The 17,985-nt window shown below is 42.5% G+C and overlaps 1 protein-coding gene across 1 annotated transcript; it reads right to left on the bottom strand.

Moving 5' to 3' along the window:
- Positions 1 to 393: 393 nt before the first annotated feature.
- LOC116106441 (non-specific lipid-transfer protein-like protein At5g64080) lies at positions 394 to 1,585 on the bottom strand. The gene is made up of 3 exons (XM_031392806.1): positions 1,138 to 1,585; positions 1,025 to 1,051; positions 394 to 750 (listed from the first exon to the last, which is right to left on the bottom strand). The coding sequence occupies exons 1-3, from the start codon at positions 1,475 to 1,477 to the stop codon at positions 581 to 583; spliced, it is 537 nt and encodes a 178-aa protein (XP_031248666.1). The 5' UTR covers positions 1,478 to 1,585; the 3' UTR covers positions 394 to 580.
- Between the last annotated feature and the right edge of the window lie 16,400 nt (positions 1,586 to 17,985).

The raw sequence follows: 17,985 nt of genomic DNA, 5'->3' as shown, positions 1-17,985 counted from the left end.
AATTAATTAGAGTAATTCTTCCACATCCATTGGTGTTGGTGAGCTTCATTGAACTGAATTGAACCCTTTCTACTTGCTAATTTATTTTGAGATGAGATCTTTCTTGACTTATTTTATACACAAATTCCTAATTATATATGTTACAATTCAATAAGAATGTGTATTAACTCCAATACCATTGAATAACGGATAAAAATTTGTGTAAAAAGTCTCAGTCAATAATTTTTAAAGTAAAAATCTCATCCCATTTCTAATACAATAACATAATTTTACTGGTTTGAGCCCATCAATTAATGCTCACCATTTCTTAGTATATAGTAAACAAACAAACATTATTATGTTTCCTAATTTCATGATAATAATATAAATTAATAATTTTAGGCTTTCAACATATAGATTTAAACGATCTCAAGTTCATCAGATATCAAATCAAAACATAAAAAGGTTCAAGTGAAGCATGACAAAATGATTCATATCTACTTTAGCCACATAACAAAAGCAAAAGGAAAGTAACAAAATAACAGCATGTCATAATTGTCCAGTCACATGATAATGATAATAGTAATATAGTAATGATTCCTCAACCCCAAAAACTGCAAAACAATGCAAAAGCTAAGCCTGTCATCAAGGATCCAAGTGAAAAGGTGAGCATTGAAGAAGCTGAGACCCCTGGAGATGGTGCTGGGGCTTGCTCATTTTCTCCTGCATTCGTTGCGGGTGAAGCAGCAGCTGCACCACTTGGAGACTCACCTGCAATAATATTATTAACATCAAAAATAATTCAAACAATAAAAGGGAAATACTACTTGCATTGATAAATTAGAATAGACATTAAAGCCACCCTTACTTAATTTCTACCTCAATAATTCAAAAGATTATGATTAACATATGGACATAATCTTATCCCATTTATACTTATATAAAATTATTAAACAAATCAGACAAAACACTTAACAGACTCGTCTCCAATATATCCTTTAAATTAAAAATAAATAACATAAAGAAAATGCAGAGCAGAACATACCAGGTACACCAGCGGGAGAAAGAGACACTGCAAAACAAAACATACCAAAAATAAAAAGTTAAAATCAGAGACTGAGCATTTTTCATAAAGAGGAAAACGAAAAGAGCACTCACAATTACAGTTGGTGGCAGGGGGGGCAGAGAGTTTGCAAGCAGCAGGGAGAGTGAGGGCCTTTGTGACATTCAGAGTAACACCAAAAGAGGCACTATTCTTAAACCCTTCACAAAGGCACTCTGCATCAGTCTTCAACACTGTTTTAAGTCCAGAACAGCATGTCGCTGCCGGTTTTGACACCGTACTTCCCGATGAAACAAATGAGAGACAATCCGCCATGTCCAATATCAGACTCGTGCAGTCGACGGCCGGTGCTGGGGCCGCCGCGTGATGGGCAGAATCACCATAATTGACGGCGTAGATTGAGAGAATCAACAAGAAAGCAAGTTTGGATGCCATGCTGTGCTGTTGTTGATTTGAGAGAGAGAGAGAGTGTGTGAATGAGAATGTGGGTGGGATCGTCAGAGAAGACGTTGAAATAAATAAATGAGAGAGAGAGAGAGAGAGAGAGAGTGCGTGAGTGTCCCTTCTTTCAAAAAGGGTATAGAGAGAAAGTTGTCATGTGGGCACAGTAGTCGGTGCACCATACGTGTCATGTATCCAATGTGCCAAGTTTTATCTTGTTTTTGGATGGTGTAGAAAGGGGTTTTGGTTTTTCAGACAGTGGTTATTTCGTGCCCACCTAAAGTATGTTAACTCTTTTTTTGTAATAATTTTTATCTCAAAAAATAGTTTTAGCACATATGTAACAAAACAAAAAGTATACTATACACCTAAAAAAAAATCAATTTTTCATAATGGTAATAGCTGATATCAAAAAATAATATTTTTTTAGCACAGCATATATCCTCTATTCCTTAAGGATGAAAGTGTAAATAACTCTAAAAAATCTCAAACTAATTCCCAAAATCGTTTAGATTTAATTTGAGGGTGTGTAATAATTACAGTTGAAATTCTCCCAAATATGGAATTAGCAATAATTTCATCTGTGCTGTACATACTATTTATATTTGTTGGGTATACTAATGTAAAACCAGATTTTGATTTATTGCCTCACTTTAGATCTAATAAATTAAAAATTTAAGAAATTATATTAAAAGAAATGATTAATGAAATAGAAAAAATAGTTGTTGGTTTGAAAGGATCTAGAAGAATGTGTTGACCAGTGGTCATGGCATGATGACAAGAGCAATTTGTGAAGTGGGCATTTAGAGCATGGACCACTTTTGGAGAGTTCTTTACCTAACTTTTCTGTTTTATCACAATTCCCTTTTTATACATCATTTAATGCAAAACCGTGATGTTCTTAACTTGAGGCAAGTTTTACAAATTTATGATTTATTAGCCGCAACAAATTACCAAATTCCAAAAGTCTCACAACTAATTTATGATAATAGAGAGGGGTGTAGGTATAGACTAATTAAATGTCAATGAAGATTATTGTAAGTACTTAAAAAATAATTCAAACTATGAGTGACAATATAAGAGTATTTTTTAATTAAAAAATAAAACAATATCTAGTCAGTGAAAATAAACCAATATATATATATATATTATCAATTAATACACAATATTTTTTGAACCCTTAAGAAATATGATAGGAGCTTCAAAATGGGTTAAAAAAAAAAAAAGGAAGGATAAAATCGTATTAATTACTATTAAATTTAATGGAAAAACACTAAAAGACATAAATACACATCTACTAATATTTATATAAAAAAATATTATTTTAAAAGAAACTAAGATTTCTATAAAAATTAAATATTAAAAACCAAAAATAATTTCAATAAAAATTAAGAAAACCAACTAAATAAAAAAAAAAAAAATAGGAAACCAATATATTTAAACAAAATTAAATAAAACCAAAACTTTTAAAAATTTATAAAGTTCATATTTTTTTCAAATATAAATAAATTAGGTTTTACTCCTACAAATAAATAAAAATACACATAAAAGAAACACATTATCACGATCAAAGTTAAGTATGCAATTTTTTTTATACGTATTATTACTATTATTATTATTATTATTATTTGTGTGTTTTGTTTACTTTTGTATATTAAATCATCAATTAATGTATTAGTAGTATTTACAATAATGTTATTATATTGCTTTTAAAAGATGGAAACATGTCATAGAGAATTGTATTGAATAAACTCATTATTAATAAATATTAAATCCCTAATAGCCTCTTTGGTTCACTATTATTATTCTATCTTATTCCATTATTCTATCTTAAGAACTTAAAAATGCATTTGTTTTAATATTCTCAAAATCTAATTTTACTTTATTCAACTCTCAAAATATTAGTAATTACCTTTCTCGTAAAGATAATCATATTTTATTTTTTCCAAAAAACTATTCTAAAAAGCATTAGAATAGTGAATCAAATGGAACATTTTATTGCTCTATGAAAATTTTAAATTATAATTAATTTTTAATATTTTCCCCTCCTCATGTTTAATCTTGGTTCCGCTAATGGCTTCATCTGGCAATGGCGACATCATAGTTGGCATGGAGAGTAAAATTTTAAACTAGGTAACTTTGAATATGAATGGAGTTGTAACATTACTTGTGCACAAAAACAAATTAATTAATTGATATTTTCTTACATATATTGTTGATTGTTGCGGAAAGTCCTACCATTAGAATAATTGCGCATACATTTATGCTTTCAATTACGCACCTCAATGATGAATAATTATATATATTGTCATTCTTTAATAAGTACTTCTAAATATTTTTAACATGCAGATCAACTGTTAGAGTTTAAACATTTACTTCATAAACTCTATATTTAAAAGTGATGTTTAAGCACTTACAATTGATCTATACATTAAAAATTTCAAGACGTTTATATATATATGAAAATTCTCAAATGCAAACAATGTCATGGTTAGGGTATTGTTTTGCTCATTTAGTGATCCATTGATCTGTTGTAAGGCATCCAAGAGACAGGTGATTTACAAAGTCCAAGAAAATTTAATTTTCATGTTTTTAAGTTTTAAGTATGGGTAATATTTTAAATGTTGTATCTTAGCCTATAATAGCTAGAAATTTTGTTTAGATGTCATCATTTTGTCATTGGTTGTTAGTACAAAGGTAAATAAGTTCTTTTTTCGTGTTTATCGTACAATTTGTTATTCAAAGGTTGAAGATGACTATGTTTGATAATCAAGATTCAAACAGTACATATTGCGTTGTATTGTACATCACTTGACATATGCGTGATAAGTGCATGAAACACCTTGCATTTTGGAATCCTATTTTCAAATTTCACAAACTTCCATTAAACATGACATTGTTGTTCTTGGAACCCATTCTTGAACTAGCATTTGAGTCACTCATACTTGGCTGATTTGAAAAAAAAAATGTTGATGCGTGATTTTGAGCACCAACTAATCGACACATGTGCAGCGTTGACTGACCAAGAAGCACACGTGATTGTGAGTAAAAAGGAAATAAATGCAATAAGAGCTTTTAAAGTGGTTCGGATGCTAAGGTAGCAAATCCTACATCCACTGATTTGTATTAATATGGTGGGTCAGGTCGCTAAAACGGACTTACTTACAAATGATTGAAAAGTAAAAATACAGAGCCCTTTTTGAGAGAGAGAGAGAGAGTAGAGTAAATGTCAAAATGATCGAATCCCCTTAATGAAAGGGTCGTCTTCTTCTTATACCAAGCTGAATGCGTGTAATCATCATTAAATCCTTGGGTTGGTGTGAATGTCAGAACATAACCAGGCTTTACGTCCCATTACCCACTTCCCCAGCAGATTTTACGCGATTTGGAGCAGGTAAGCGGACACGTGGGAGCTCCAGGGTGCATGGCAGGCCTGACGTGCGCTTATCATTCTAACAGGAGCAAGCCACGTCTCGTCACGCGATCCCACGTCAACTCTTTATTTCCCGGGCATAACAGAAATCCCCTAGTTTTTAAGGTTTGAGGATCGAACCTTAGAAACTAAGTCGTGCTGTGATAGGTTTTGGTCGTTTCGACCTGAATGGAAGAAGCTCGGTGCAGAATCCTTTGCGAGCACGACCTCGAGCCACCCTTGTCCAAACGACCTGATGACCATCATTCTAGCGACCTGGATTCGTCGGACGTTCCTTTCTATGCTGTGGAGAGATTCAATGAACCTGCATTCGCGCTGTAGGGCACTCTGCTTGCGCTGTAATGTGTCAGGTACATCAAATGCATGGTGTGCTGACTCGACGTCGTATTGACAGCTTTTGACTGCATAACGCATTTGAAACGTCAGCCCTTATTATGGCATTTAATGCGACGTGGGGCGCATTAAATGCGGAGAGGAGAGAGAAGGTTGTCGCTTCGGTTCCGAGGGGTTGCAACCGTCGGTTCGTTGCCCATATAAGAACTCACGTTTTTCCGGATGAAGCCGCTAAAACCCCTTTTGCTTCAAGTGATAAGTCTTTGCAAACCGGAGGTGATTCTTTTTCGATCGGCGCTTCTCAGACGTCTAAAACAAGATTCGGTCTTAGCTACTCATCCCAGAAGGTAAAATCCCCTCTTCTCTCTTTTCTTTCTCTTTCTTTTTTTTTGTTTGTTTGGTTGGTAGGCAACGGCGTTGGGTCCCCTAGTGTCCCACCAGAGACGCGCCATTGTTGCCGGACTCGAGCCGTGGGTGGCGGCTCGGGTCACTGTTAGGGCTTAAGGATTTTGTCCCATGTCGTCACACGGGACAAAATACGAAGATTAAAATGATCGTGTCTGTCGATGTTGCAGACTCTGGAATGGAACCGTCGACATCCAGACCTGAGGAAGGAACTAGCTCGTCCACGCGGGAAGTTCCCATGGACGCGTCCCTTGACGTCTTCTCGGTTCTCACCCGAGAAGAATTTGATAGGATTAAAAGACAGTATAACGTCCGAGCAGAGGTGTTCCTCGACCACACCAGGTCGTCGCGACATCCTACCGACGGTCTTGCTGCGATCTTCGAAGAGATCTTCAAGGGTGGAGGGATGATTCCCTTCCATCCTTTCATCAGGTCGGTCCTGGATCACTTCGGGATCGCACCGATGCAGCTCACACCGAACGTGTATGTCATCGCCATCGCAATGTACATCGCGTGCTACGAGAGCGGCTTGGGCGAGCCAACGGCGGTGGAGCTCGGCTTCACCTATTATCTTAAAAAGAGTAGGGACAAGGATTCGTATTACTTGTCCCGGCGACCTACCATTGCCGAGGGGGTACATAGCTATCCCAGCAACGCGGGAGCCTACGAGACCAAATTCTTCTTTTTCTGCTATGACGGCTACTGCCACTTTCAGACGCCAAGTAGGTTCTTCTTTGTTAGGTATATTATCTGTTCGCATGCTTTATGATAACGACCTGTTTCTTCTTTTGCAGTTAATAGAACGACCAGCCAAGACTTGCTCGACGACTAGGACAGACTTGTATCTTTTGGAGTGCTTCCCGAGGAAAGCCGAGACGCGAGGAAGCTAGTGACCACCGCGAACCTGCGGAAGTACGGTTTTATCAATAGCAACGCGTCTTTAGAACCCCTTGAAGAAGGTAAGTTACATTAGTTTTCTTTCTGGTCGCCGAATAGTTTTGTTTACTAACGCACTTTCATGCAGAAATTATGCCTCCGAAGGAGTCTGGGCAGTCTCGCCGAGCACCGTTCGTCTTCCCTCGATCGAGGAGTGAGAGGGCGACCGAAGCTGCTCGCCCACAGGTTCCTTCGCGGCCCCAACTCGTGCAAGGAGCGACCAGGGCGGAGCAGGGCGCTCAGACACCACCGACTCATCCAAAGAGGAAGGCTCTGGCTCAAAAGTCGAAGAAGAGGAAACAGGTTCAGGTCGACGAGTCTGAGACTGAATCCGAGAAGGAGCCCTTGAGGTCGCGACAGGACTCAAGAAGGCCGGGCAAGGAACCTGTGGGTGAGGCGATCATGAAGGACGCACTAGTGCTCGACTCACTGGGGAGCCTGCCCGAATATCTGCAACCGATAGTCTATTCTCTGCTCGAGTGTGGACTATCGGAATCGTATGATGAGTTCGCTGACACGGGCGACGACCTGATGACCACGTCGTTCCAGCATCTAAGCAAGGTAAGCGAGCTACTCTTAAAACTTCATTCTGGTTCATTTCTAATCACTTTCTTGCTCGTAGGCTTTGCTTGCGATGAGGATGTCTATGGAGAAGATCCGCTAGGGGCCGTGAAGGAGTCCAGCGAGCTAGAGGAGATTGCGAAGCTTAAGAAAAGCCTGGAGTCCGCCGAAGCTGAAAGAACAGAGGCATTCGAAGCGGCGAACAAGTACCTAATCCAAAAGGATGCCGCTTTGCGAACTGTGGACTTCCAAAAGGCGGAGCTCGAGCGACGTGCGGAGGAAGTGAAGGAGCTTCAAAGGACAACCGCCAGGCTCTCCAAGGAGGTCGGGGAGAAGGACCAGGAGATCCAGACGACCTCCATATGGGCTTAGAAGGCTGAGCAGGAAAGGGAGGCCTCCGAGTAGGAGAAGTGAGCTCTCGAGGCCAAACTCCAAGAGAGTCGGGAAAAGTCGCTTCACTGACTGAAGAAATGCGGGTTCAGTCAGAGGAGACGGAGGAAAAGGCCGCCGACTGGGCGATCGGGGCTATTTACACGCTGCGACCAAAGAACCTGGATCTGGACGTGTCCGTCCTCCCACCAGGTTGGCAAGAGACCTTGCGGCTCTTGGCAGAAGAGGACGACGCAGCAGCAGCGGCAGCCGCCAAGGGGTCCGACCAGGCAGGGGGCTCGGGTTCTGCTTCGAAGGATCCCCCCGACCAATCGTAGTGTAATAGGACTTGGCCCCATTGAAAGTGGGTCTAATTTTTGCTTGTACATCAATGAAAATACATTGTTTTTAATTGCAATTCGCTTTTTCATACATGCTTGTTCGCAATTTTAGTTCAATTACATAGGCAATGTTATTCATGAATTACAAGCGAACAGGATAAACTTGAACCGTTAAGCGAACAGGATAATACTTTACAATTACAGAACTTAACAAAATCGAACTAACTTATAACAAGGATTGAGTTCGGGATTACTGATAGTATGGTCGAAGATGCTCGGCATTCCAAGCTCGTGGTACTTTGGAACCATTCAGCCTTTTGAGGTGGTAAGTCCCCGGTCTGATCACCCTATCGACCCGATATGGACCTTCCCAGTTAGGTCCTAATACCCCTGCACTTGGTTCCTTGGTTCCGAGGAGAACTTCCTTCAACACAAGGTCCCCGACCTGGAAGTCTCTTCGCTTGACCTTTGAATAAAAAAACCTCTTTGCTCGCTGCTGGTAGGTTGCTATCCTTAGCGAAGCCTTGCTGCGATGCTCTTCAACGAGGTCCAAACTTGCCCTCATGAGTGCTTCGTTTTCAACCTCATCGTACAAATCCCTCCGAAGTGATCCAGCTCCCACCTCTACAGGAACCATCGCTTCGCAGCCATAGGCTAGCGAAATGGGGTCTCTGAGGTAGAGGCTCTCGGAGTGGTTCTGTACACCCATAAGACTTCGGGGAGGTCGTCAGCCCAATTTCCTTTGGCCGCCCCAAGCTTGGCTTTTAGGGTGTGCTTGATGGTTTTGTTGACTGCTTCAACTTGGCCATTTGCTTGCGGTCTGGCGACTGAGGCAAATTTTTTATGGATGCCCAACTCGTCGCAGAATTGTTTGAACTCCTCGTTATCGAACTGCTTTCCATTATCCGAGATGAGGGTATGGGGAATTCCGTAGCGGCACACTATGTTCTTGAAAACGAAGTCTTTTAGCTTCCTGGTCGTGATCGTGGCCAGTGGTTCCGCTTCCACCCATTTTGTGAAATAATCTACCACGACCATGGCATACTTGACCCCTCCCTTCCCAACTGGCATGGGTCCGATAAGGTCGATCCCCTACATGGAAAATGGCCAGGGGCTAGACATTGTTATTAGCTCGTGCGAGGGGGCTCGCGGAATGTTTGCGAACCGCTAGCACTTGTCACATTTTTTAACAAAGTCGTGCGTATCTTCCTGGATCCGGGGCAAATAATATCCCTGACGAACCACCTTATTCGTGAGAGATCGAGCAGCTGTGTGATTACTGCAGATTCCTTCGTGAATTTCCCTCATGATGTAGTCTGCTTCTTCACTGGTTACACATCGAAGGAGAGGAGCACTGAATCCTCTTCTGTACAGCTGGTCCCCAATGAGTGTGTAACGAGCAGATCTTGCTCGCAAGATCCTTGCCTCGACCTTGTCGTCTAGTAAAGTCTCATCCTTGAGGTATTGGATGATGGGAGTCATCCAGGAATCCGGTTGAGTCATGTTAACGGCCTGTTCAGTTGAGCTGATAGTCGGAGCATCCACGAAACGAACAGGAATGTTGTCTGGAGCTTCTAAATCCAACGACGAGGCTATCTTTGCTAGAGCGTCCGCTATAGAATTGCTATCTCTAGGGATCTGAGTAATTTCGAAGTGCTTAAACGACCCAGAGCGGTCTTGGCCTCCTTCAGATAGCGGACCATGTTCTCTTCTTTAGCTTGGTACTCCCCTAGAATTTGGTTCACGACCAGCATGGAGTCGCTGCAAATGTTGATCGCGATTGCACCCATCTCTTTGGCAAGTCGCAACCCGGCGAGCAGAGCTTCATACTCTGCCTCATTATTGGTCGCCTTAAACCCGAACCGGAGAATACCATGAATTCGAGCCCCTTCAGGGCTTGCAAGGAGAAGACCTGCAACGGCTCTTTTCCTGTTTGATGACCCGTCAACGTAGAGGTTCCAGGTTGACAGGTTCTGAATACTTTCTCGCACGACCTCGCTGGGCTGTTGCTCGCTCGGGAGATAGGAAAATTCTGAGATGAAGTCTGCAACAGCTTGCCCTTTAATGGTTGATCTGGGCTTGTACTTTAGGTCGAATTGGCTCAGTTCCATGGCCAATTTAAGCATCTTACTTGAGGCTTCTGGTTTCTGGAGGATCTGCCTGAGGGGGTACTTAGTCATTACGTTAATTGTGTGGGCATGGAAGTAAGGTCGCAGCTTTCTGGATGCGATCAGCAGAGCAAAGGCTAGTCGCTCCATCTCTGGATACCGCATCTCGGCGTCCGATAAACGCTTGCTTGCATAATAGACTGGCCACTGCGCCTTCTCCTCTTCCCGCACTAAAGCTGCATTGACCGCAAACTGAGAGACGGACAAGTAGATAAGCAAGATTTCCTGTGGAAGAGGCTTAGAGAGGAGAGGTGGTTTCCCCAGGTGTTCTTTTATACTCTGGAATGCTTGTTCACATTCGGGAGTCCATTCGAATTTCTTGTTCGCCTTTAGAACATTGAAGAATGGTAAGCAGCGGTCTGTTAGCCTCGATATGAAGCGACTAAGTGTCGCTATCCGTCCATTCAGACTCATGACCTGCTTCTTGCTGGTCGGGCTCTCCATATCGAGCAGGGCTTGGATCTTCTTGGGGTTTATTTCTATGCCCCGCTGATTAACCATATACCCTAGGAACTTTCCCGATGACACCCCGAACGAACACTTGAGAGGGTTCAGCTTCATTCTGTAGAGTCGGAGAATGTCAAACATCTCAGCGAGATGTGCAACGTGTTCTGAGGCGACCTGGGATTTGACCAACATATCGTCCACATAGACTTCCACTGTCTTCCCGATCTGCTCGGAGAACATTCGGTTGACCAACCTCTGATAGGTCGCACCCGCCTTCTTGAGACCGAAAGGCATAACTTTGTAACAGTATAGCCCCTGGTCCGTAATGAAGGACGTATGCTCCTCATCCGGCCCATACATCGGGATTTGATTGTACCCCGAGTACGCATCCATAAAGCTCAGTAGCTCGTGCCCTAAGGTGGCATCAACGAGCTGGTCGATCCTCGGCAGAGGGAAGCTGTCTTTTGGGCAAGCCTTGTTGAGGTCGCTGAAGTCAACACAGGTCCGCCACTTGCCGTTCGGCTTCTTCACCAAGACCGGGTTAGCGACCCAGGTTGGGTAGAGTGCCTCTCGGATGGACCCATTTCGGAGGAGGTTTTTTACTTCCATTTTTAGTGCGGCGTACCGCTCGGGATCCATCGCTCTTCTTTTCTGGCGAACCGGTCTGGTCTCACTGCTGATATTCAGGGAATGGCAAATAATGTCCGGGCTGATCCCGACCATATCTGCATGCGACCAGGCAAACACGTGAATGTTTTCCTTTAAGAAGTCTATCAGCTCGGAAGCGAGTTGAGGGTTGAGACAGCTCCCAATCTTTAATACTCGGCTCGGCTCTTCTGGATCAACCGAAACTTCGGTCAGGTCCTCAATCGGGCCACTAGGAGGGAGTTCCTGGACTCGCGGATCTATGTTATCCTCCACTGGACCAGGCTGAGGCTCGATCCGACTGATCGCCAAAGCCTGGCGAGGCACACATCCCGAAATACCCTTTCCTTTGTCTGCCATCTGCACTGCCTTTATATAGCATTCGCGAGATGCGCTTTGCGATCCGCTTACTTCCCCTATCCCTGTTGGAGTGGGGAACTTCATCTTGAGGTGATAAATAGAAATGACTGCCTTGAAGCTTCTCAACAGAGGTCGCCCCAAGATTCCATTAAAGGCCGATGGGCAGTCCACGACCAGAAATTTGGTAACCCTAGTCACCTTGTCGTAGTCGCCGAGCGTGACTAGTAGCTGGATTGTTCCTCTGGGGATCAGGTGGTCCCCTGTAAAACCGTAGAGAGGCATCGAGGCAAACTTCAGGTCGGCCTCGTCTAAGTTCATTCTATCGAAAGCAGTTTTGAACAGGATGTTCACAGCACTTCCGTTGTCCACAAGCATTCTGCAGACATTGTGGCACCCTATCAGGGGTGTGATCACCAGGGCATCCTCGTGAGGATGGTGCAAGCGAGCTGCTTCCCTTTCGCAGAAGGTGATCGGCTCCTCCTTTCGAGCCTTTTGTGGTGGCTGCGAAGTGCTCATTACTCTGATCGGGTCGTGATACGCTTCGCGAGCATACCTTTCTTGCGCTCCTCGCGTGTTTCCCGCGAGGTGTGGACCTCCGAAAATTATATTGACGCTACTGTACCCGCTGCGATCACGACGCTTTTTCTTTTGCTCCCCTTGGCTCTCCTTTGGGGAGTCATCAATATACTGCTTGAAGTGCCCCTTTTTAATGAGCTCTTCGATTGCCTGCTTTAGGGCTCGGCATTCATCAGTGTGATGCCCGTTATCCCGATGGTAACGGTAGTATTTTTTGTTATTTCTAGCCGTAGGGGGAGTTTTCATTGGTTCTGGCTCACGGAGCAGGCTGGCCTTCTCGGATTTGTCAAGGATCGCAGAGATGGACACGTTCAGCGGAGTGTATTGAGGTCTGTCCCTATCGCGACGAGGAACAGGAGCATAGGACTTTTTGTACTCGTAGCGGGGTTTCTTCCCCTTCTGTTGATCATCGTCTCCTTTGCGATCAGCCCTCCTGCTTCCTCCATGACCAGACATACTGCTCGAAGTGCCTTGATCGCGGCGGCGGAGTGCCGCCAACGAATTCTCTATCCGGAGGTACTTTTTTGCAAGATTGTAAAATCTGGTAAGAGAAACATCATCCTCAGTCTGCAGTTCTTTCCACAGGTCGGTTTGCGGGTGACCTCCAGCTATTATAAGTGTTCGGATGGACTCTTCTGGAGCGTGAGCCACCTTGTTCAACTCCCTGTGGAAACGGTCGATGTAAGACTGCAGGGGTTCGTCTCTTTCTTGCCTTATGTTGCTGAGATAGCTCAAAGGCATGGAAAATTTCCGATTGGCTTGGAAATACCGTAAGAACGTCGTGCTCATTTGAGGCCACGAATTGATCGATCCCGCTGGGAGCGACCTTAACCACCGCTTGGCATGAGAAGTGAGCGTTACGGCCAAACAGCTGCATTTAGTAAGGTCCGAAACCTGGTGGAGCTCCATCAGGTCGTTGAACTCGTACAAATGATCCTGCGGGTCATGGTTCCCGTCAAATGGTCGCATGTCGGGCATTCTGAACCCTGGTGTGAATGGAGCAGCTAGCACTTCGGGAGAGAATGGGGATACAGAGGCGACCTGGGCCTGTTCGCTTTGCTGCTCCCTCAACCTGTCAAGAGCGCTCACTGTAGCTCCTCAATTTGCGGTAACGGGCCCAATTGAGGGTTGCTTTCACCCACGCGAGTCCGGCCTTCGCGATTACGGTTCAGGAAAGTCCGGAGGTCGGATTCCTCTTCGCCTCGGCCGGCATTTTCGGCCGCACTTGACACACGCTGGCTAGTGGCGTGTGAAGGCAATGGATTGTGCGGGGCGCTTTCACGACCCCCGCGGTGGTACGAACCGCCCTGCGAGGTGTGGGGGCCACCCGCATAATGATCGAGATCATTCTGTTGGCGGTGATATGAATCATCGCGCTGGCATTTTTGCCTGGGTTCGCCTGCGACGTGGCATGGGACAGCTCGGGATTTACTTTTTCGTCGAGTCTCAGCTTTGTCGGCACCCTGCTCGGGGCGCGGTTCGTGCTCGCTGGTGCTTGGGAGCCCGTAGGCTTACCTTTTGCCACCTGCTTTCCCTTGCGTCTACGCGCTGCAGTGCTCGTGGCACGGGCTATTGCCTTTTGCCGCGCTTTTGCGCGACCTGCAGGCGTCTTTGGCGGTTGCACCGCCCCAGCTATTGTGGATGACATGCCTTGGTCCAAACGGTCCAACCTCTGGTTGACCGTCTGGAGAGTATTGTCGAACCTCTCCAGGTAGCTTCTAATAGCGGGGTCGAGTTGCGAAGCTGCCGGGATATCTCAAGCATTTTGAGGAACTGGAAGTACCCTGGAGAGGGTATCCCCTTGTGTCAAGGGGACTCCTTTAGGGCGCTGATTAGCTTGTTCAGGTTCTGATTGGCGGGCCATTTGTTGCTGTAGGACCAGTATGTCGAAGATTCTCCTGATGAAGGTAAACGCTAAATCGGCCCTCCTTCTAGCGCCAAACTGTTGATGCGTGATTTTGGGCACCAACTAATCGACACATGTGCAGCGTTGACTGACCAAGAAGCACACGTGATTGTGAGTAAAAAGGAAATAAATGCAATAAGAGCTTTTAAAGTGGTTCGGATGCTAAGGTAGCAAATCCTACATCCACTGATTTGTATTAATATGGTGGGTCAGGTCGCTAAAGCGGACTGACTTACAAATGATTGAAAAGTAAAAATACAGAGCCCTTTTTGAGAGAGAGAAAGAGTAGAGTAAATGTCAAAATGATCGAATCCCCTTAATGAAGGGGTCGTCTTCTTCTTATACCAAGCTGAATGCGTGTAATCATCATTAAATCCTTGGGTTGGTGTGAATGTCAGAACATAATCAGGCTTTACGTCCCATTACCCACTTCCCCAGCAGATTTTACGCGATTTGGAGTAGGTAAGCGGACACGTGGGAGCTCCAGGGTGCATGGCAGGCCTGACGTGCACTTATCATTCTGACAGGAGCAGGCCACGTCTCGTCACGCGATCCCACGTCAACTCTTTATTTCCCGGGCATAACAAAAAAAATAGCAAGAAAATAGTTAGATCAAATGAGGTGTTAAAGATAAAAATGGATTGGAAGTTTGGGTGCATGAATGAAAAAAGCTCCTAGAAATCTACTTGTATTTATATACAATCCAATTCAATCTAAAACACTACTCTATCGTAAAAATTCTCCTACAATCAGTTACTTTTTAAAAATAAAAGGTTTATTTGTAATTTTACTAACAAAATATGCCAAACGGGCATGTTATTTCGAAAATAAATTAAGGGTCTTATTGTAATTACACTCACCTCTCACCCAAATGTTAAATGCCACTGGCAACGATTAAAAGTGAAGACAATTTGCAAATGACATCATGCTTAAGGGTGGTCAATGTTTATTTTTTGAATAGTGTTGGTTTAAAAAATCAAAAAACCCAAACTTGGCATAGACATGTAATTTAGCGAAACCTACGGGTAATTTAGTAAAAAGCCAATTTTTAGGGCATTAGTGTTGAACAAAGAGATATTTATAAAAAGCCCATATATGTTTGCTAACTCCCATCCTGTTAAATTTGCTGAAGGTCAGATAAATTTGATGTTTCCACTTTTAAAGAAAGGTATTTTTGACATTTTCGTCTTATAAAACCCTCTATTATTTTTCTAACTTTTCCCCTAACTTTTTTTTTTTTAGCTTTTCTTTCTCCCATTATATTTCTTTTTTCTCTTTTCCCCCCACTTCTTCCTCCTTTCTAACGATCAGTAATGGCCTCAAGGGCATAGTCCAAGGCCAAATTTGGCCTCTATCAATTGCTTGGAAGCCTAATATAGCCTCTATAACGCCATGAGGCTACATCTTGCCTCTCGGTGTTGATAAAAGTCAAATTGGAGTGGTTGTCGAGAGGCCTTATCTGGCCTTAATTTGCGCTGCCACGAGGCCTCCATGATACTTGTGCTTGTCGTGACTCTATTGTAGCCTCAAGTGGCTGTAGCCCGACCATGGAAGGTCTACAACAATGCCAAGAGCTGTTGGAAGCATTGGAGCCAATGTCAATACCTTTTGCCATGGTGGAGGGTGTTCCAAAATATTGTGATGGAAGGTTCTTAATAATTTTACAATAAATTGAACAAGGGCAAAACAAAAATTTTACAATCTAACTCAATAACAAGATTCAACGAAATTGGGATTAAGGTGTGTGGTGGCTTATTATAAATCGACAAAGATATGGGGGTTTCTGAATTCCTTGAAATTTGCTTATGTAGGCGAAATTACAGCCATGTTTTCTTGGAAGTTGAACTAATTAACAGATTATTGATCAAATTAGACTTAGGGTTAAGCTATTATAACACAAATTTATAGTCATTGATTTAATGTAATCAAACGGAATTGGATGAAAAGTTAGAGTTATTTAATTTTTATTGTCATCCAAGAAATATTTAAGCCATTAGATTTTTATGAATCAATGATTATGAATTTGTGTCAAAAATTTGTATTAAACTTATATTAATAATTAATTAATCTCGTATATCTTACCATAAGTGGACAGCCCAAAGAATTTAAGGAGCACATAAAAGACTAAATTCTAAATAATTAAGCTACAAATTACGTACATGATACAAATGCATAAAAAAAAAAGAAAAAAAAAGTGGTTTAAATCACAAATTTTCTTAACTTGAATACTTCTTTCTTAATTTCCTTTGAAAGTAAGAAATTTAAACCCAAAACTATTTTATATAATTATATTTAATTTGCTGTTAGTAGGGTTACAAAATTGTACGTTAGAAATGAAAATAGTTTCCTGATGGCTAAAGGGAATCCATCTTTGCATGCAGCTGCGCAGGCCAGCCTTTAGATTTCAAATGATTATACTAACTTGCTGCCATCCATATTGGACTTTGCAATATTCTCTGTTACGTTTTTTTATTGTTTCTTTCTTCTTGTAAGCATGGAGTGTTGCTATTATTATTTGTACCCAACAGAGGAAGGCATATTGCTATTATTGTGATTATCAGGGTCGTGATATCTATTTCTACTTTGTAATATGTGGACCCTCAGTTATTAATGTGGACCTCCTTTTGGTGTTCAAAATTGAAAAGTCCTCTCCTTTGGCTCAGGAATTAGGATTTTAAGCCTTTAAATTAATCTTATTATTATTAAAAAGTCTCTCCTAAAATTTTTTTATTCATCCTAACTAAACATACAAATTATAACTATACATTATCATTATAGTACAAGTGTTATGAGATCCTTTAAATCTCAAGAGAGCTCAGATTAGGAGAGGATCCTGTTGTGATAAATTGATTTTTTTTTTTAATTTTGTTATGAAGAAAAATAATGTTATTTTTAAATTCAAAATTGAAATATCGAAAACAAGAGAAAAAAATGATGTACGGTGAATTTGATAATAAGTTCTCTATCATATTTGTTTTCATAGATTGCAATTTTGACAACTATTTTTGTTTGAAGAAAAGTGGTTGACTCAAAATTTAAATTATTCATTAGAATAGAGAGATTTTTCAATTAGTGAAAGTTTAAGTTTAGCCAAGTTCATTAAACTCTTGCGGAAAGTGTTGATTGTGTTCATCGGTGCTTGTGGGCATTGTTTTAAAACCCGGCCTGACCTAGCCGATTGAACCGGGACCCGGTTGGTGAGTCGGGCCGGGTGAGGCTCAAAACCGCTTATATTAGTTTACCCACTTACACCTGCGATTGGACCGATGCACTATATCACCCGCCAGTCCAACCATTATTTTAAAAAAAAAACAGGTCAACTAATTTATAAAAATTTAAATTAAACTCTAAATTCTAAAACAATAAAAGCCACCTATCCCAAAGCAAATATCAACACTAGAAACCCCAACAACACCACCCCCCCCCCCCCCCCCCCCCCCCCCCCCCCCCCCCCCCCCCCCCCCCCCCCCCCCCCCCCCCCCCCCCCCCCCCCTCTTTTCACGGCATTTCCCACACTTTGGTTTGAAAGTTGTCTGAAACTGAAAATCTGAAATCTTCATTCTTCCACCGGAGTCTCCCCTTCACTGTTGAATCTCATTGCTTCAGCCTTTATCGTCAACTGCTTACTTCGTTGTCAGCTGGGGTACCAGGTATCTCCTCCCATTTTGCGATCTTCTCTATCCTCTCACACTCTTCTTCACCGCTGATCTACGCTATTCATCCATCGTCGTCAATCTTCTCGAAGCTACACAATCGATCTCGTCTTCTTCTTGCCCAGGAATTGTCGCCTCTTCCCCTCACATTGCTTGAATCTCAACTCTTCATAGTTGCACTGTTCATAGTCGAGCTCCACCTCTCTGACGGTCAACTCAACTGTCAATGGCAGCTCATCTTCACCAGCACCAGGCAACTGTCACGGTGTCACCTTACTGATGTACATTCCACTATTCCCAGAAAATGTCCATAGCAAGAAATCAACAAATCTAAATTTTGTGGCATTGTGATTTTGTAGACAATCAATG

The sequence above is a fragment of the Pistacia vera genome, unplaced genomic scaffold (genome assembly GCF_008641045.1).
Source record: "Pistacia vera cultivar Batoury unplaced genomic scaffold, PisVer_v2 Contig515, whole genome shotgun sequence".
In the NCBI taxonomy this organism is placed as follows: Eukaryota; Viridiplantae; Streptophyta; class Magnoliopsida; order Sapindales; family Anacardiaceae; genus Pistacia; species Pistacia vera.
Note: the sequence above shows the minus strand (reverse complement) of the source record. Positions and strands in the feature narration are given on the sequence as shown.

What these genes read in the sequence shown, in the direction of transcription:
- LOC116106441 (XM_031392806.1), bottom strand. Translation starts at nt 1,477, where the DNA reads ATGGCATCCAAACTTGCTTTCTTGTTGATTCTCTCAATCTACGCCGTC. An exon ending in CCCTGCCACCAACTGTAATT is followed by an intron (nt 1,052 to 1,137) that starts GTGAGTGCTCTT and finishes TTTGTTTTGCAG; the next exon opens with TGTCTCTTTCTCCCGCTGGT. An exon ending in TTCTCCCGCTGGTGTACCTG is followed by an intron (nt 751 to 1,024) that starts GTATGTTCTGCT and finishes ATATTATTGCAG; the next exon opens with GTGAGTCTCCAAGTGGTGCA.